This window comes from Papio anubis, chromosome 12 (assembly GCF_008728515.1).
Source record: "Papio anubis isolate 15944 chromosome 12, Panubis1.0, whole genome shotgun sequence".
Taxonomy (NCBI): Eukaryota; Metazoa; Chordata; class Mammalia; order Primates; family Cercopithecidae; genus Papio; species Papio anubis.
In genome coordinates, this window is record NC_044987.1 from 59881043 (window position 1) to 59896619 (window position 15577).

At 41.7% G+C, this 15577-nt stretch overlaps 2 protein-coding genes across 4 annotated transcripts; one reads left to right on the top strand and one right to left on the bottom strand.

Moving 5' to 3' along the window:
- Positions 1–7742: 7742 nt before the first annotated feature.
- On the bottom strand, positions 7743–12681 carry LOC116269722. Of its 2 annotated transcripts, none has more exons than XM_031653127.1 (2): positions 12572–12681; positions 7743–9786 (listed from the first exon to the last, which is right to left on the bottom strand). In XM_031653127.1, exon 2 carries the CDS (start codon positions 9404–9406, stop codon positions 8345–8347), a length of 1062 nt encoding a protein of 353 aa, XP_031508987.1. In that variant the 5' UTR covers positions 9407–9786; positions 12572–12681; the 3' UTR covers positions 7743–8344. The 2 variants fall into 2 exon arrangements, with proteins under 2 accessions (XP_031508987.1, XP_031508986.1); XM_031653126.1 differs by lacking the exon at positions 12572–12681 and adding an exon at positions 12408–12517.
- On the top strand, positions 12651–14646 carry LOC116269723 (putative lipoyltransferase 2, mitochondrial). 2 transcript variants are annotated; one of them, XM_031653128.1, is made up of 2 exons: positions 12651–13140; positions 14028–14646. In XM_031653128.1, the coding sequence occupies exons 1-2, from the start codon at positions 12675–12677 to the stop codon at positions 14255–14257; spliced, it is 696 nt and encodes a 231-aa protein (XP_031508988.1). In that variant the 5' UTR covers positions 12651–12674; the 3' UTR covers positions 14258–14646. The 2 variants fall into 2 exon arrangements, with proteins under 2 accessions (XP_031508988.1, XP_031508989.1); XM_031653129.1 differs by having other exon boundaries at positions 12651–13178; positions 14028–14147.
- The last annotated feature ends 931 nt before the right edge of the window (positions 14647–15577 follow it).

Sequence of the window (15577 nt, forward strand, 5' to 3'; positions counted from 1 at the left end):
GAACTGATCATCAAAGGACGGCATCACTGTCGACAACTTTGGGGAGGAGATCCTTCCTTAATTATCTCTCAATTCACTCATAGTCAGATCATTTATCTTCTTGCAACTTCTGATTCTTGGCAAGAAACTTCATCAATCTTGAGTTACAGTTTATCCTTATCCCTCGGTGCAATAGGGAGAATAGTTTGCTATTCTCATGGTCTTACCTGATTTCCCTACTACTGGTTGTAATATTGTTAGTGATTCTCAATATGCCGTTTATGTTACTTCTTATATTTCTCAGGCCACTTTACCTCTTTGTGCTACTTCTTCTCTTCAAAAACTCTTTTCCTTGTTATTTTTTACTTTGAGCCAACGTCGAGCTCCTTTATTCATCACTCATCTTCGTTCTCATTCTCAACTGCCTGGACTATTAGTTCATGGAAATACTCAGATTGATTCACTTCTAATTGGCCACTTGCAAGCTGCAGAACAAGAACATGCTCTACATCACACTAATAGTTCTGGCCTTCAACGATGGTTTCATTTAACTCGTAAATAAGCTCGTTCTCTTATTCGAGCTTGTCCTTTCTGTGCTCCTTTGAGTATTCCATCCTTCCATCCTGGAGTTAACCTGAGAGGTACTCAAGTTAATCAAATTTGGCAAATGGATGTTATACATATTCCTTCTTTTGGACGATTAAAGTATGTTCATCATATCATTGATACTTTTTCTCATTTTCAATGGGCCACTCCGTTGCCATCTGAGAAAGCTGATTCTGTTATTACACATCTCTTAGCTTGTTTTGCCATTATGGGCATTCCTTTTATACTTAAAACTGATAATGCCCCTGCCTATGTCTCTCATAAATTACAAGTTTTCTTACAGTAATACAATATTCAACATATCACCGGGATCCCGGGCAACAGTCAAGGTCAAGCCATCATTGAGCGTGCAAATTTAACTTTAAAAACTCAACTATTAAAACAAAAAGGGGGAAATGAGCCCCCCCAAAAAACCAGATTTTTTTGAAGGTTAACCTTTCTACCTTAATTTTTTTGATTTTGAAGGTTTTTTTTACCTTAATTATATTTTGAATCAATGGAGACAATTGCAAGACTCCGCTGTCGTAACCCATCTTTCCTCACCTCCCTCGGTGATAGTCCCCACTGACAATTTAAAGATTTGGTATCCTAATGAAGAAGGTAAGTATGTTCAAGGGCAAGTTCTAAAACAGGAACGGGGCTATGCTCTTGTCCTTACAGGGAGCGGACCTAAGTGGTTTCCTACAAGATGATTGAAACCCTGTTGAAAAGAAAACTGGATTCAGCATGCATTTCTTCCTTTGTTGGATGTGCCTCGGCGGGGGACTTATTTCCCTTAGTGAGGCTTTGTATGAATATTGCACTTATATTCCCTTTCCACCCTTGTATCAGGGAGTCGCCTGGGGAGAGGCGGAAATTAAGGTTTTCACCAATGACACTACTTGAATGCCATCGCCCTATATAGACAAGGACAATATAGAACGGGAAACAGAAATTATAAACAACACATACCAATTTGGAGTGGAAGAACTTCCAATATGCATGGGAAATAGTTCTCATTGTCTCCGAAAATCGTATGAAGCCTGGGTTGTTCACTATAATCATAGTTATGTGGCTGCTAATACTGTTATTATAATCATACTGTATATAGTAATGAAACTATTCCTAGTTCTTTACCTTTTTGTCCTATTCCAGAGGTTTCTCCTAATATTGAGGTGCTGGAGTGGCAACTATGTCGGGGAAATAAAACCCGGATTTTATTAGAATACCATGGGATGCAAATAACTGATTGAAGTGTGCACGGTGATTTTCAAATAAAATTTAGTCACATATCTTTGAAATGGCACCGGGTAAATAAAAGTATTGCTGCTAACAATAATGAAACCTTGGTATGGTGTGAAGGAGGCCTAACTACAGAGTCATCTTTGGAAGTTGTTAGCTGCAGGCGATGCCATTAGCACTTTTGTGGGGAATATGTCTCTTAATCTTTCTAACCCAACTAATTCCTTTCATATTCAGTTATATCGGAATACCTCTCAATATATTATTGCTTGTGTCCGTAAGCCCTACCTATTATTAGCAGGGAATTTGATATGGGATAATAATACGGGAATTGTTAATTGTACAAATACGTGTACATTTTTGTCTTGCCTCAATCATTCTTGGTGGCACAACTTTGCTGGGGATATTTATATCCTCAGGGCTCATAAGGAAATTTGGCTACCTGTTAATCTTACGCGACCGTGGGGGGCATCACCTCTTGAAACTTATATTTGGACTTCTCTTCAGCGAACCCGCCGTGCCCTTGGACTTATAATTGCCTCAGTGATGAGTCTTGTTGCTATTGCCTCCACTGCGGCTGTAGCAGGGCTCGCTCTTCATCAAAGCATACAAAATGCTGAATTTGTGCAGCAATGGCATGAACAATCTCACCGGTTATGGTTTCAACAACGAAACATTGATTCTCAACTTGCTGAAAGATTGGACAACATGGAGCAAGCGTTGACATGGCTTGGAGATCAGCTCACTGTACTCAGTACTCGGGTAACATTACAATGTGATTGGAATTCCACTCAATTTTGTGTAACGCCTGTGCCTTTTAACATCTCTCAAAATTGGACTGTAATCCGAAAATTATTAATTGGCCATAAAAATATTAGTTTGGACATTCAAGAGCTCACTCAGAACATTTCCGAAGCATTTCGACAACAATTACATGTGCTGTCTGGAACTGTAACCTTGCAGGAACTGGGGCAGCGCCTTGCTGCCTTTAACCCATGGACTCAGATAAAAACATGGATTTCTACAATCTCTGGAAGTATATTGCTTTGGGCACTTGGTTTGGGTCTACTTCTTTTGGTGATTCGATGCTCCCTCCGTCGCCACCAAAACCAAAAGAAAACACAGGAACAAATATGGGCTACCTTTTTAGGATTGAGGCAAAACAAAATTAAAAGGGGGGAAATGCAGGGGCCTTTGAAAACAGTATGCTGAGAATAGATAAGGCTCAAGGACAGTATCTCCAACTGAACTTTTAATGAACTCCCGTAGGCGCCAAGAAGGCGGGTAGGCCGGGCGCGGTGGCTCAAGCCTGTAATCCCAGCACTTTGGGAGGCCGAGATGGGCGGATCACGAGGTCAGGAGATCGAGACCATCCTGGCTAACACGGTGAAACCCCGTCTCTACTAAAAAAATACAAAAAACTAGCCGGGCGAGGTGGCGAGCGCCTGTAGTCCCAGCTACTCGGGAGGCTGAGGCAGGAGAATGGCGTGAACCCGGGAGGCGGAGCTTGCAGTGAGCTGAGATCCAGCCACTGCACTCCAGCCTGGGCAACAGAGCGAGACTCCGTCTCAAAAAAAAAAAAAAAAAAAAAGAAAGAATATAGAAACAAGGTACTGAGCAGAAGGTTACATGTGGGAAAAGAAAGTTTGTTTTGCATTGCATTCTTTCTGCTGACGTGAGGTTTATGGAGTATAAATAAAGTGAGGCGGAGGCTCTGAGTGCGGCCGCCATGTTCTCTGTGTGTCTTTGTCTTTGTGTGTGTTCTTTCATTCTCCACCACCCCCAGTGCGGCCCCCAACACATGCTGTCTATAAAATACTATTTTATTTATTTATTATTTTCAAAGAGATACGGTCTTGGCTCACACAGTGGCTCACACCTGTAATCCCAGCACTTTGGGAGGTCAAGGTGGGTGGATCACATGAGGCCAGGAGTTCAAGACCAGCCTGGCCAACATGGCAAAAACCCATCTCTATTACAGCTACAAAAATTAGCTGGGCATGGGGGCATACGCCTGTAATTCCAGCTACTCAGGTGGCTGAGGCATGAGAATCACTTGAACCTGGGAGGCAGAGGTTGCAGTGAGCTGAGATCATGCCTCTTCACTCCAGCCTGGGCAATGGAGTGAGACCCTTTCTCAAAATAATAACAATAATAATAATCAAGAGACAGGGTCTTGCTCTGTTTCCCAGGCTGCAGTGCAGTGGTATGACTGCAGCTCACTGTAATCTCAAATTCCTGGGCTCAAGCAATCCTCCCTGCCTCTGCCTCCCAAGTGGCTAGTACTGCAGATGAATACCACCACACCTAGCAAATTTTTTTTTTTTTTGTAGAGACAAGGTCTCACTCTGTTGTCCAGGCTACTCTCAAACTCCCAGCCTCAAGCAATCCTCTCACCTGGGACTCCCAAAAAACTCACTTTAAATACAATTATGCATGGCTTAACAACAGGGACATACTCTGAGAATGAGTTGTTAGGTAATTATGTCATTATGTGAACATCACAGAGTACACTTAAACAAACATGGATGGTATAAGCCTATTATACACCTAGGCTATATGCTATAGCCTACTGCTCCTAGGCTACAAACTTGTACAGCACATTATTGTACTGAATAATGTAGGCAACTGTAAAACAATGGTAAGTATCTGTGTATTTAAACATATCAAAATGTAGTAAAGGGAGAGTAAAAATGTGGTATATAGGGCACTTACCATGAATGAAGCTTGCAGGGCTGGAAGTTATCCTGGGTGAGTCTATGTGTGAACAGTGAGTGAATGTGAAGGCCTAAAACATTACTGTACACTACTGTAGGTGTAAACATTGCACACTTAGGTTACACTACCTTTATTTTAAAATATTTTTCTTTCTTCAAAAACAAGTTAACCTTAACTTACTGTAACATTTTTATTTTATAAACATTTAAATGTTTAAACTTTTTGACTCTTTCTATAACAATGGCCTACAGCACACATTGTATAGCTGTATAAAAATGTTTTCTTTATATCCTTATTCTATACGCTTTTTTCTATTTTTAAATTTTTTCTTTTTTAAAACTTTTTAATTTTTTTAGTTAAAACTAAGACATACACATAGTAGCATCAGAATCATCAGGTTGTCACTAGGCAACAGAAATTTTTCAGCTCCATTATAATCTTATGAGACTACCATCATATATGTGGTCTGTTGTTGACCAAAACATCGTTATGTGGTATGTGACTGTATAACAATAAAGGCAGGTTGAAAGTAAGAGGGTGAAAAGGGATATATCATGTAAAACTAACCAAAGGAAAGCAGAGTGACTACAATAATATCATATAAAGTAAGCTTCAGGGGAAAGAAAATTATTAGAGACAGAGAAGAACACTATATAATAATAAAAGGGTCAATTCACCACGAAGACATAGCAATCATAAATGTGTATGTATCAAACAACAGAGACACAAAATACGTGAAGCAAAAACTTACAGAATCCAAAGGTGAAATACATAAATCCACAACAGTTGGAGATTTCAACACCTCTCTCTCAACAATCAGCACAACAATGAGACAGAAAATCAGCAAGGATATAGAACAACTCACCCAATATCATTAACCATTGATTCTAATTAACATTTATAGAACATTGCATCCAACAACAGCAGAATACAGATCCTTTAAACTGCCCATAGCTTGAGGCCAGGTGTTTAAGACCAGCCTGGGCAACATAGTGAGAACCTGTCTCTTAAATAAATAAATAAACAAATGGGGGCGGGGGGAAGCTCAACATCACTAATCATCAGAGAAATGCAAATCAAAACCACCATGAGACACCATCTCATGCCAGTCAGAATGGTGATTATTAAAAGGTCAAAAAACAACAGATGCTGGTGAGGTTGCAGAGAAAAAGGAACGCTTTTATACTGTTGGTGGGAGTGTTAATTACTTCAATCATTGTGGAAGACAAGTATGGTGATTCTTCAAAGACCTAGAGGCAGAAATACCATTTGACCCAGCAATCCCATTACTGGGTATGTACCCAAAGGAGTATGAATCATTCTATTATAAAGATACATGCACATGTATGTTCATTTGCACTATTCACAATAGCAAAAACATGCAATCAATCCAAATGCCCATCAATGATAGACTCGATAAAGAAAATGTGGTACATATACATTATGGAATACTATGCAGCAATAAAAAGGAACAAGATCATGTCCTTTGCAGGGACATGGATGGAGCTGGAAGTCATTATTCTCAGCAAACTAATGCAGGAACAGAAAACCATACACCCCATGTTCACTTACAAGTGGGAGTTGAATGATGAGAATACATGGACACATGGGGTGGGGGAACAATACACACCAGGGCCTATCAGGGGTGGGGTGGGGAAACAGAGAGCATAAGGAAGAATAGCTAATGGATGCTGGGCTTAATACCTAGGTTATGGAATGATCTGTGCAGCAAACCACCATGGCACAAGTTTACCTATGTAACAAACCTGCACATCTTGCACATATAGCCCTGAACTTAAAAGTTGAAGATTTAAAAATTCATCTTATGAAGCTAGTATTTCCCTTCTACTCAAATCAGGTAAAGAAGTACAAAAGAAAGAAAACTACAGGCAATAACCCTCATAAACTTAGATGCAAAAAATCTTCAATGAAATATTCGCAAATCAAATGCAAGAAAGCAGTAAAAGATTTATACAGCTGGGGTTTATTCCAGCTATGCAACGCTAGTCAACATTCAAAAAACAGTCAATGTAATGTACATATTAATGGGCTAAAGAAAAATCACATGATTCTATCAATCAGTACAGAAAAAGTTTTCTCAAATTTCAACACCATTCATGATAAAAACTCTGAGAAAAATTGCAGTAAAGGGAGAACTTCCTCAGCTTGATAAAAAGCAGCTACCAAAAACCTATAGCAAACATTATATTTAATGGTGAAAGACTTAATGCTTTCCCTCCAAGACTGGAAACAAAGCAAGGATGTCTGCTATTACCACTCTTATTCAACACAGTACTGAAGTTTTAGTCAGTGCTATAAGGCAAAAAAAGGGGGATTACAGGCATACATATCAGAAAGGAAGAAAATAGAACTGTCCCAATTTGCAGATGACATGATGGTCTCCATAGAAAATCCTAAAGAACCTACAAAAAACTCATAGGACTAATAAGTGAGTTTAGTAAAGAAGTAGGACCCAAGATAAATACACAAAAATCAACTGCATTTCTATATACTCGCAGTGGAAACAGAAATTTTAAATACCATTTACAATCACTCAAAAAAGAGTGAAATACTTAGGTATAAATCTAACAAAACACACATAGGATTTGTATGCTGAAAGCTACAAACTGTTGATGAAACAAGTCAAAGAAGATCTAGATAAATGGTGAGAGATATTGTGTTCATGGACTGGAAGACCCAATGTAGCAAATATGTCAATTCTCCCCAAGTTGATAACAAACTTTAATGCAATTCCTATAAAAATCCCAAAAAGATTTTTATGTGGCCACCAATCCAGATCTACCAACAGTTTTTTGTTTTTGTTTTTTTTTTTTGAGATGGAGTCTCGCTCTGTCGCCCAGGCTGGAGTGCAGTGGCGCAATCTTGGCTCACTGCAAGCTCCACCTCCTGGGTTCACGCCATTCTCCCACCTCAGCCTCCAAAGTAGCTGGGACTATAGGCGCCCGCCTAACTTTGTTTTTGTATTTTTAGTAGAGATGGGGTTTCACCATGTTAGCCAGGATGGTCTCGATCTCCTGACCTTGTGATTCACCTGCCTCAGCCTCCTAAAGTGCTAGGATTACAGGCATGAGCCACTGTGCCCAGCTCCAACAGTATTTTTTAGACATCCATATCGCTCTAAAATTTGTATGGAAAGGCAAAGGAACTAGAATACCTAAAACCATTTTGAGGAAAAAATAAAGTGGAATCAATCATGCTACCTGATTTCAAGATTTATTATATAGTTACAGCAATCAAGACTGCAGTGCAGGTTGAATATCCCTTATCTGAAATGCTTGGGACCAGAAGTGTTTCAGATTTTAGATTTTTTTTTTTTTTAGTTTGAAATATTTATACATGCACAACGAGATAGCTTGAGGACAAGATCCAAGTTTAAACACAAAGTTCATTTATGTTTCATATACACTTTATACACATAGCCTGAAGGTAATTTTATACAATAATTTAAATAATTTTGGCATGAAACAAAGTGTGGATACACTGAACCATCAGAAAGCAAAGGTGTTAACATCTCCACCACCCATGTGGACGATCTGTGATTGTTTGGCATCACCATCATTCCTGATTCTGAATTTATATGCTACCAATAAGCAATCATTTTCTAACACTTATTCACACATAAGTACTTAACAGTAAAAAATATGACATACCAGTAATACAATGAAAAAAATAGTGTATTCAGGTTAAGTGAGCCAGCACAGTAGTGTCACCAGAATAGCTGTATCAGCTGTTAAGCAACAATAACAAATAACAGTAGGCTTTCAGTTTCCAAGTATGATGCTATGTTTTGACTAAGAGGTTACTGCATACTGTATTTTATTTTTAGGTGAGAAGCAGCATCAGAAGCAGTTGAGGGACCAAGAAGTGGGTTCTGTAGAGAGGAAGAAGCATTCCTCTGGATGGCTTTTTTAAATGTTTCTTTCAGAGTCATCTGCCTCATTAATGACGCTTTTTGTCTTAGAAGTCTCTCTTTGATTTTATAAACTGACATGATTTCTTGTTCTGTTATGAATGCATGCTGCTCTAGTCCTTTAATAAGCCCATCACACATTTTTACCATGTCATCTATAGGCACTTTTTCTGCAGTGTTAACATCATCTTCATTATCATTACTATTATGATCACCTTGATTCAGAACCATTTTTGTTACTTCACCATTGGACAATGAATGAACAACTGGAACCTCGTTATTACTGTTAAAAACATCTTTGATATCCTCTTCTTCCAGCTTACTGACAGTCTCTGGATGTATATTTTTTGTATACGTAAGGAGGTCAGACATTATTTTTTTCTCACTTGATATATAGAATCCTTCCAAGTTACCATCTTGTTCATCATCATTACTGAACTTGCCAGTAAACTTCTCTGCTGCTTCACGACCAGCAGATGCTTTATTGCCACAAATCTTTAAAAATTTAATGCCATGTCTTTTCTTAAATTTCTGCAACCAGCCTGTTGAATATTCACAGTTTCCCTCAATTTTTAGTTCATTGTGATAGATCTTTGCTTGTTTCATGATCAGCACACCATTAAGTGGCATGTGTTCACTGAGACGCTGACGGATCCAATCTTTCAATACACGATCAAGATCTTCATTTTTAGCTTTATGAAGTGTTTTTCTATTTTTCAATAGTATCTGCTCATCACTTTCAGCATAAAACTTCAATAGTTTATCCTTCTGTTTCTTCAGGTCATATATGGTGGTCATTCCAACACCATACTCCTCTGTAAGATGCTTCACACTTACACCACTGTCCAGTTTCTCCAACAACTTGACTTTCTGTGCTATAGATAAACATAAATGCTTCCTCTTTTTCTTATCACTGATATTCACAGGGGTATCTTCAGATCTTTTTGACATTTTCAACAATATATTTACACCACACAGCAGAGAATAAGCAAAAAAATGCAGTGAGTAATGCACATAGGTCTTGGCCCCATATGGGGCATTTTGGGAAACGTGTTGTTGGTGTGTCCAGCCTGTACACAGGCCATTTAATTACCCTTTGTGGGGATGGGTAATTCCAGGTGTGAGCAGAAAAACTGCAGCAGAAAAGAGCTGGGAGGGTCTTTTCCCCTTGGGGATGTTGCATGAACTGTGTGTTGTGCACCTGTGTTTTCACTGCAACTCACATAAGTTCAGGTGTGAAATTTTCCACTGGTGGCGTAATGTCAGTACTCAAAAAGTTTAGGATTTTGGAGCATTTCAGATTTCAGATTTTTAGATTATGGATGCTCAACCTGTATTGGTAGAGGAATAAACGCATAGATCAATGGAACAGAATACAGAAACTGGAAATAGGATCACACAAATATGTGCCACTGGTTTTGACAAAGCATAAAAGCAATTCAATGGAGGAAACATAGCCTTTTGAACAAATGGTGTTGGCGTAATGTAACATGCATATGCAAACAAACAAAAGAAGAACAACAGCAACAGCAACCAAAGTTTTACACCTATTTTAAAAAATAACTCAAAATGTATCATAGACTTAAATGTAAAATAAAAAAATCTTTTAAAAAATAGACAGTAGAAGGTCTTCAGGATCTAGGGCTGGGCAAAGAGTTATTAAACCAAAAGCATCAATAAAAGGAAAAGTGGATAAACTGGACCTTATCACAATGACAAACTTTTGCTCTGCAAAGGATACAGTTAAGAGGATGAAAATACAAGCCATACACTGTGAGAAACTATTTACAAAGCACATATTCGACAAAGGGCTAATATCTAGAATGTATAAAGATATCTAAAAACTCAACAGTACAAAAAACAATTAATCAGAAAATGGGCAAAAGACATGAACAGACATTTCATTGAAGGGAATATACACATGGTAAATAAGCACATGAAAAGATGTCTTACATCGTTAGTCAATAGGAAAATACAAATTAAAACCACAAGACACCACCACACACCTATTAGAATGGCTAAAATAAAAGCTAATGCTCGTGAGGATGCAGAGAAACTGGATCATTCATACACTGGTGGTGGGTATGTAAAATGGTACAGCCACTCTGGAAAGCATTTTGACAGTTTCTTAAAAAACAAAACATGTAACTACCATGCAACCCAGCAACTGCACTCCTGGACATTTACTCTGGAGAAGTGAAAACTTACATTCGTACAAAAACCTGTACACAAATGTCTACAGTACCTTTACTCAGAATATCTGAAAACTGGAAACAACCCAGGTGCTCTTCAGTGAGTGAACAGCTAAACTGCGGTACATTCATACTATGGACTACTACTCATCAATAAAAAGAAATGAACTATTGATACATGCAACAACTTGGATAAGTCTCCAGAGAATTATGCTGAGTGAAAAAAAATTCTAAAAGGTTGCATACTGTATGATTCCATCCATCTATACAACACAGACGTTCGCCAGGAATTAACAAGCAGTGTAACTACAAAGAGCAACATAAGGGATCCTTGTGGTGATGAAAATATTCTGCATCTTGACTGTATCAATGTCAGTATCCTGGTTGTGATATTGTACTACAGTTTTGCAAGGTGTTTCCATTGGGGAAAGCTGGGTAAAGGATACACATAATCTGTCCATATTATTGCTTACAACTGCATATGAGTCTCCAATTTTCTCAAATAAAACATTTGATTAAAATAGTACATATGTGATTTCTCTTGTCCAAACCCTGATAATTTGAACCCTTCATCAGACTGGAAAATTTCTCTTCTATTCCTAGTTTGCTGAGTCTTTTGGTCAGAAGAGGTGTTTATTTTTGCCAACAGATTTATCTGTATGTATTGAACAAAATCATAGCTTTTATTTTAAAAAAGTTTTTGTTTTATTATTTCTTCCAATGAAGGTTTTTCTCTTCTAACGTAAATTACGTTGATTTTAGAATGCAAAACCAACCTTGCATTCCTGGGATAAACCCTACTTCACCATGATGTATTAATCCTTTTATAAATTGCTGGATTTGATTGGCTAATATTTGCTTAGGATCTTTATGTCTATGTTTATGAAATGTTTTTCAGACACCTAGACAGTCATTCCCTCAGCTTCTGGAGTTGGTTGCTGATGATTCACAACTGAGTCCTTCTCTGGGGGCCCCCCTCCATCAAGGGAAGCAGTCTTGCCAAAAACAACAAACAAACAAACAAAAAAAAATCACAGCGCCTCTCCAGGTGTAGCCTGTATCCATGACTGGTCAATGCAAGGATATGAGTTTCTGGCCCCCTTGCTTTAATGTGGAACTACTCTGAAGGGTCATCCTAGGCTCCAAGCATCCCTTGGGATTGGTAAAGGCCTCTGCTGAAACCGTTTTGCAGGCCAACTTCTCGCTCTGCCTACAAATTCCTCCTTCCTTCACTTTCTTACAGGTGCTGATCTTTAAGTTCTCCCTGTCCCCACCAATAACCTTGTAGGCAAGCTAATCTCCCTCTTGCGACCCCCAGGGGCTCAACCCAGGACATACCATGTTACCGTTTTATTTTTCTTTTCATAGCACTTAACACCTTATACGTGAAATAACTTTATTTACTTAATACTTAAATACTGGCCGGGCGCGGTGGCTCAAGCCTGTAATCCCAGCACTTTGGGAGGCCGAGACGGGCGGATCACGAGGTCAGGAGATCGAGACCATCCTGGCCAACATGGTGAAACCCCGTCTCTACTAAAAAATACAAAAAAAACTAGCCGGGCGTGGTGGCGGGCGCCCGTAGTCCTGGCTACTCGGGAGGCTGAGGCAGGAGAATGGCGTGAACCCGGGAGACGGAGCTTGCAGTGAGCTGAGATCCGGCCACGGCACTCCAGCCTGGGCGACAAAGTGAGACTCCGTCTCAAAAAAAAAAAAAAATACTTAAACACTTATTGTCTGCTGTAAGAATGTAAGCTTACCAGGACAGAGCTTTCTCATACGCTGTGCACCGCTGTATCAAGCGCCTAGGGCAGGGCCTGCAGAACATAGCAGGCACTAAATACTGGTTGTTGAACGAACGGAGGAGGCCGGCCTGCGCTGGGTGCTGGAATCACACATCCCCCCTCCAGCTTTTAACACGCACCTGGGAGCCGCGGCTTGGGGCGTGCCCCTGAGTCCCCGCCCCTCATACCACGCCCCCAAGCCCAGGGAGAGGGCGGGGTCCCGCGGACGCAGCGGTGGGTGCCATGCGGCAACCCGCGGTTCGGCTGGTGCGCCTGGGTCGGGTGCCGTACGCCGAGCTGCTGGGGCTGCAGGACCGCTGGCTGCGGCGGCTACAGGCCGAGCCAGGCACTGAAGCCTCGTCGGGGACTGAGGCGGGCGCGCTCCTGCTCTGCGAGCCCGCGGGGCCCGTGTACACGGCCGGGCTGCGCGGCGGCCTGACGCCCGAGGAAACTGCGCGGCTACGGGCCTTGGGCGCCGAGGTGCGCGTCACAGGCCGCGGTGGCCTGGCCACCTTCCACGGCCCGGGCCAGCTGCTTTGCCACCCGGTACTCGACCTGCGGCGTCTCGGTCTGCGCTTGCGCATGCACGTAGCGGCGCTGGAGGCGTGCGCCGTGCGCCTGTGCGAGCTCCAGGGCCTGCAGGACGCCCGCGCGCGGTCCCCGCCCTACACCGGCGTCTGGCTGGACGATCGCAAGATCTGCGCGATCGGTGAGCGCCGCGGCGCAGGGCGGGACCTGAGAGCCGGGGTCGGAGCTTGAGGCCTGGGGGCGGGGTCTGACGGGGCTGGACCAATGGAGGTGAGGGTAGAACTCGGGCCGGGAGGAGGCGTATCTAGCGCGGGCCTCGAATCACAGCTACCCGCTGCGTTTGAGTTTTTAAGCCCTTTCCCGGATACCATATATTCAGAAGCAGAAGGCACGTTACATCATCTAGTCGAACACGCATTTCTGTGAATGGAGAGACAGGAGAAGTGGATTGCCAGGTTACTTCCAGCCAATCACAATGTCATGGCAATAAGGGTGCTAATTTTCAAACTTTTTTTTAAGACGGAGTCTCGCTGTGCGTCTCCCAGGCTGGAGTGCAGTGACGCAACCTCGGCTCACTGCAAGCTCCGCCTCCCGGGTTCACGCCATTCTCCTGCATCAGTCTCCCGAGTAACTGGGACTACAGGCGCCCACCACCAGCCCGGCTAATTTTTTGTATTTTTAGTAGAGATGGGGTTTCACTGGTTTGGCCAGGATGGTCTCGATCTCATGACCTCGTGCTCCGCGCGCCTCGGCCTCCCAAAGTGCTGGGATTACAGGCGTTAGCCACTGCGCCCGTCCCCAAACTTTTTTTTTTTTTTTTTTTTTTAAGTATTGGAATCTGTTAAAAGACATTTCCTGGAATCCTCATGATGAGTGCAGCTGCCTTGAAGCCACGCACCCCTTCCTTTCATTTGTTTCCTTTTCCCATCTGTGCACAATTCCTTGTTTCTCCAGAAACAAAATTTGAAAACTAGTGATCTAGTCCGGTTCTCTCATCGCCCTGAGAGGGACCCCGAAGCCCGGAGAGTGGAGGGTATCTACTCTAAGACCCTTTGACTTGCCTTGCAGGAGTCCGCTGTGGAAGGCACATCACGTCCCACGGCCTGGCTCTCAACTGCTCTACAGACCTCACGTGGTTTGAGCACATTGTGCCCTGTGGACTGGTTGGGACAGGCGTCACTTCCTTGAGTAAGGAGCTCCAGAGGCACGTCACCGTGGATGAAGTAATGCCACCTTTCCTTGTGGCCTTTAAGGAGATCTACAAGTGCACACTGATCTCAGAGGACAGCCCCAACTGAAGAGTACTCATAACAGCGAGGATGCTCGTGCCTTGGGAAGCACGAAGCCTGACTTGAGTCACCTACTGAAACACAGATTTTAGACCTGGCGTATCATTCACTGATCATGAAACTAAGGACATACCATGAGCTCTGAGCCACTGTTTTCATATGTATCCTGTTTTATTTATATCTAAATGTGACAACACTGAAAAGCAACACATGCTGTATAAAACATTAGCACTACTATTGACAGCAGTGTCTCAGCTTAGAGAAATTTAGATGTCATAGATTGTCATTTCTCTATTGTTACTTCCTCAATACTCTGTCTAACTGAGCAATTCTGGGCTCTAGTTCCCTCAATTTTGTGGAAATCACATCTCTGAATGGCACAGGTGAAGGTGATATGATGTGGTGCTTTTTTATTGTCAAGAGACCTGGGTTCTTTCTGCAATAAAGGGAAAAGGGAAGAACCTTCAAAGAATAAAATGGAATCTTACCTTCCTGGGTTTGATTCCCCAAGTTTGATAATTTAGCAGTTTTTAGTTGGGTTACCCTGAGCTAGGCCAAAGACTGGAGAAAGAACAAGAATAATTTCTCACACTGTACAAATGCCAAAGGTAGAAGTGAGTTTTTTTATATGAGACCTGTAAGTTTGTAAGGCTGCATATTATCTGTTGCTGTGTAACAAATCATCAAAACTTAGTGACTTAACAGTAAACATTAATTATCGTTTGTGGGTCAGGAATTTGGGGGAAGCTTAGCTGGGTGTTTGTAGGTTGGGGTCTCCCACGAACTTGCAGTTATGATGTCAGCTGCAGTTATTCAAAGACTTGGCTGGGCTCTAGGATTGGCGCCCCATATGGTGCACTCGCTTGCCTGGTTGGTTGTGGTTGTTGACAAGAGGCCTCAGTTCCTCACCATGTGGACCTCTCTATAGGTCTGCTTGATAGTTCTCATGACAGGGCAACTGGCTTCCCCTAGAGCAAGTCATGCCAAAGAGAGACAATCTGGAAGCCACAATGTTTTTCATGACCCAGCCTCAGAAATCATACAGGCATTTCTGTAGTCTTCTAACAGATGAGCCCTGTTCAATGTGGAAGGGACTTCACTAGGGCAACAAGAGGTGAGGATTATTAGGGGCCATCTTGAAGAATGCTTACCAAGCCTATTAAGAGTGGAAAGAGCCTTGAATGAGAAGTCAGGGGACCCTGGTTCCAGTTCTGGCTCTGTGGAAAAGTTGTTTACTCTCTGGTCTTCAGTTTCTCCTTAAACCAGTGCTGTTCAACAGAAATACAATGCAAGCCACATTGTAATTTGACATTTTATAGGATCCATGTT

Bases quoted from the DNA above. Each gene is read 5' to 3' on its own strand.
- LOC116269722 (XM_031653127.1), bottom strand. From the start codon at position 9,406: ATGTCAAAAAGATCTGAAGATACCCCTGTGAATATCAGTGATAAGAAA.
- LOC116269723 (XM_031653128.1), top strand. From the start codon at position 12,675: ATGCGGCAACCCGCGGTTCGGCTGGTGCGCCTGGGTCGGGTGCCGTAC. The intron at 13,141-14,027 runs GTGAGCGCCGCG...CTTGCCTTGCAG, and splicing joins TCGCAAGATCTGCGCGATCG to GAGTCCGCTGTGGAAGGCAC.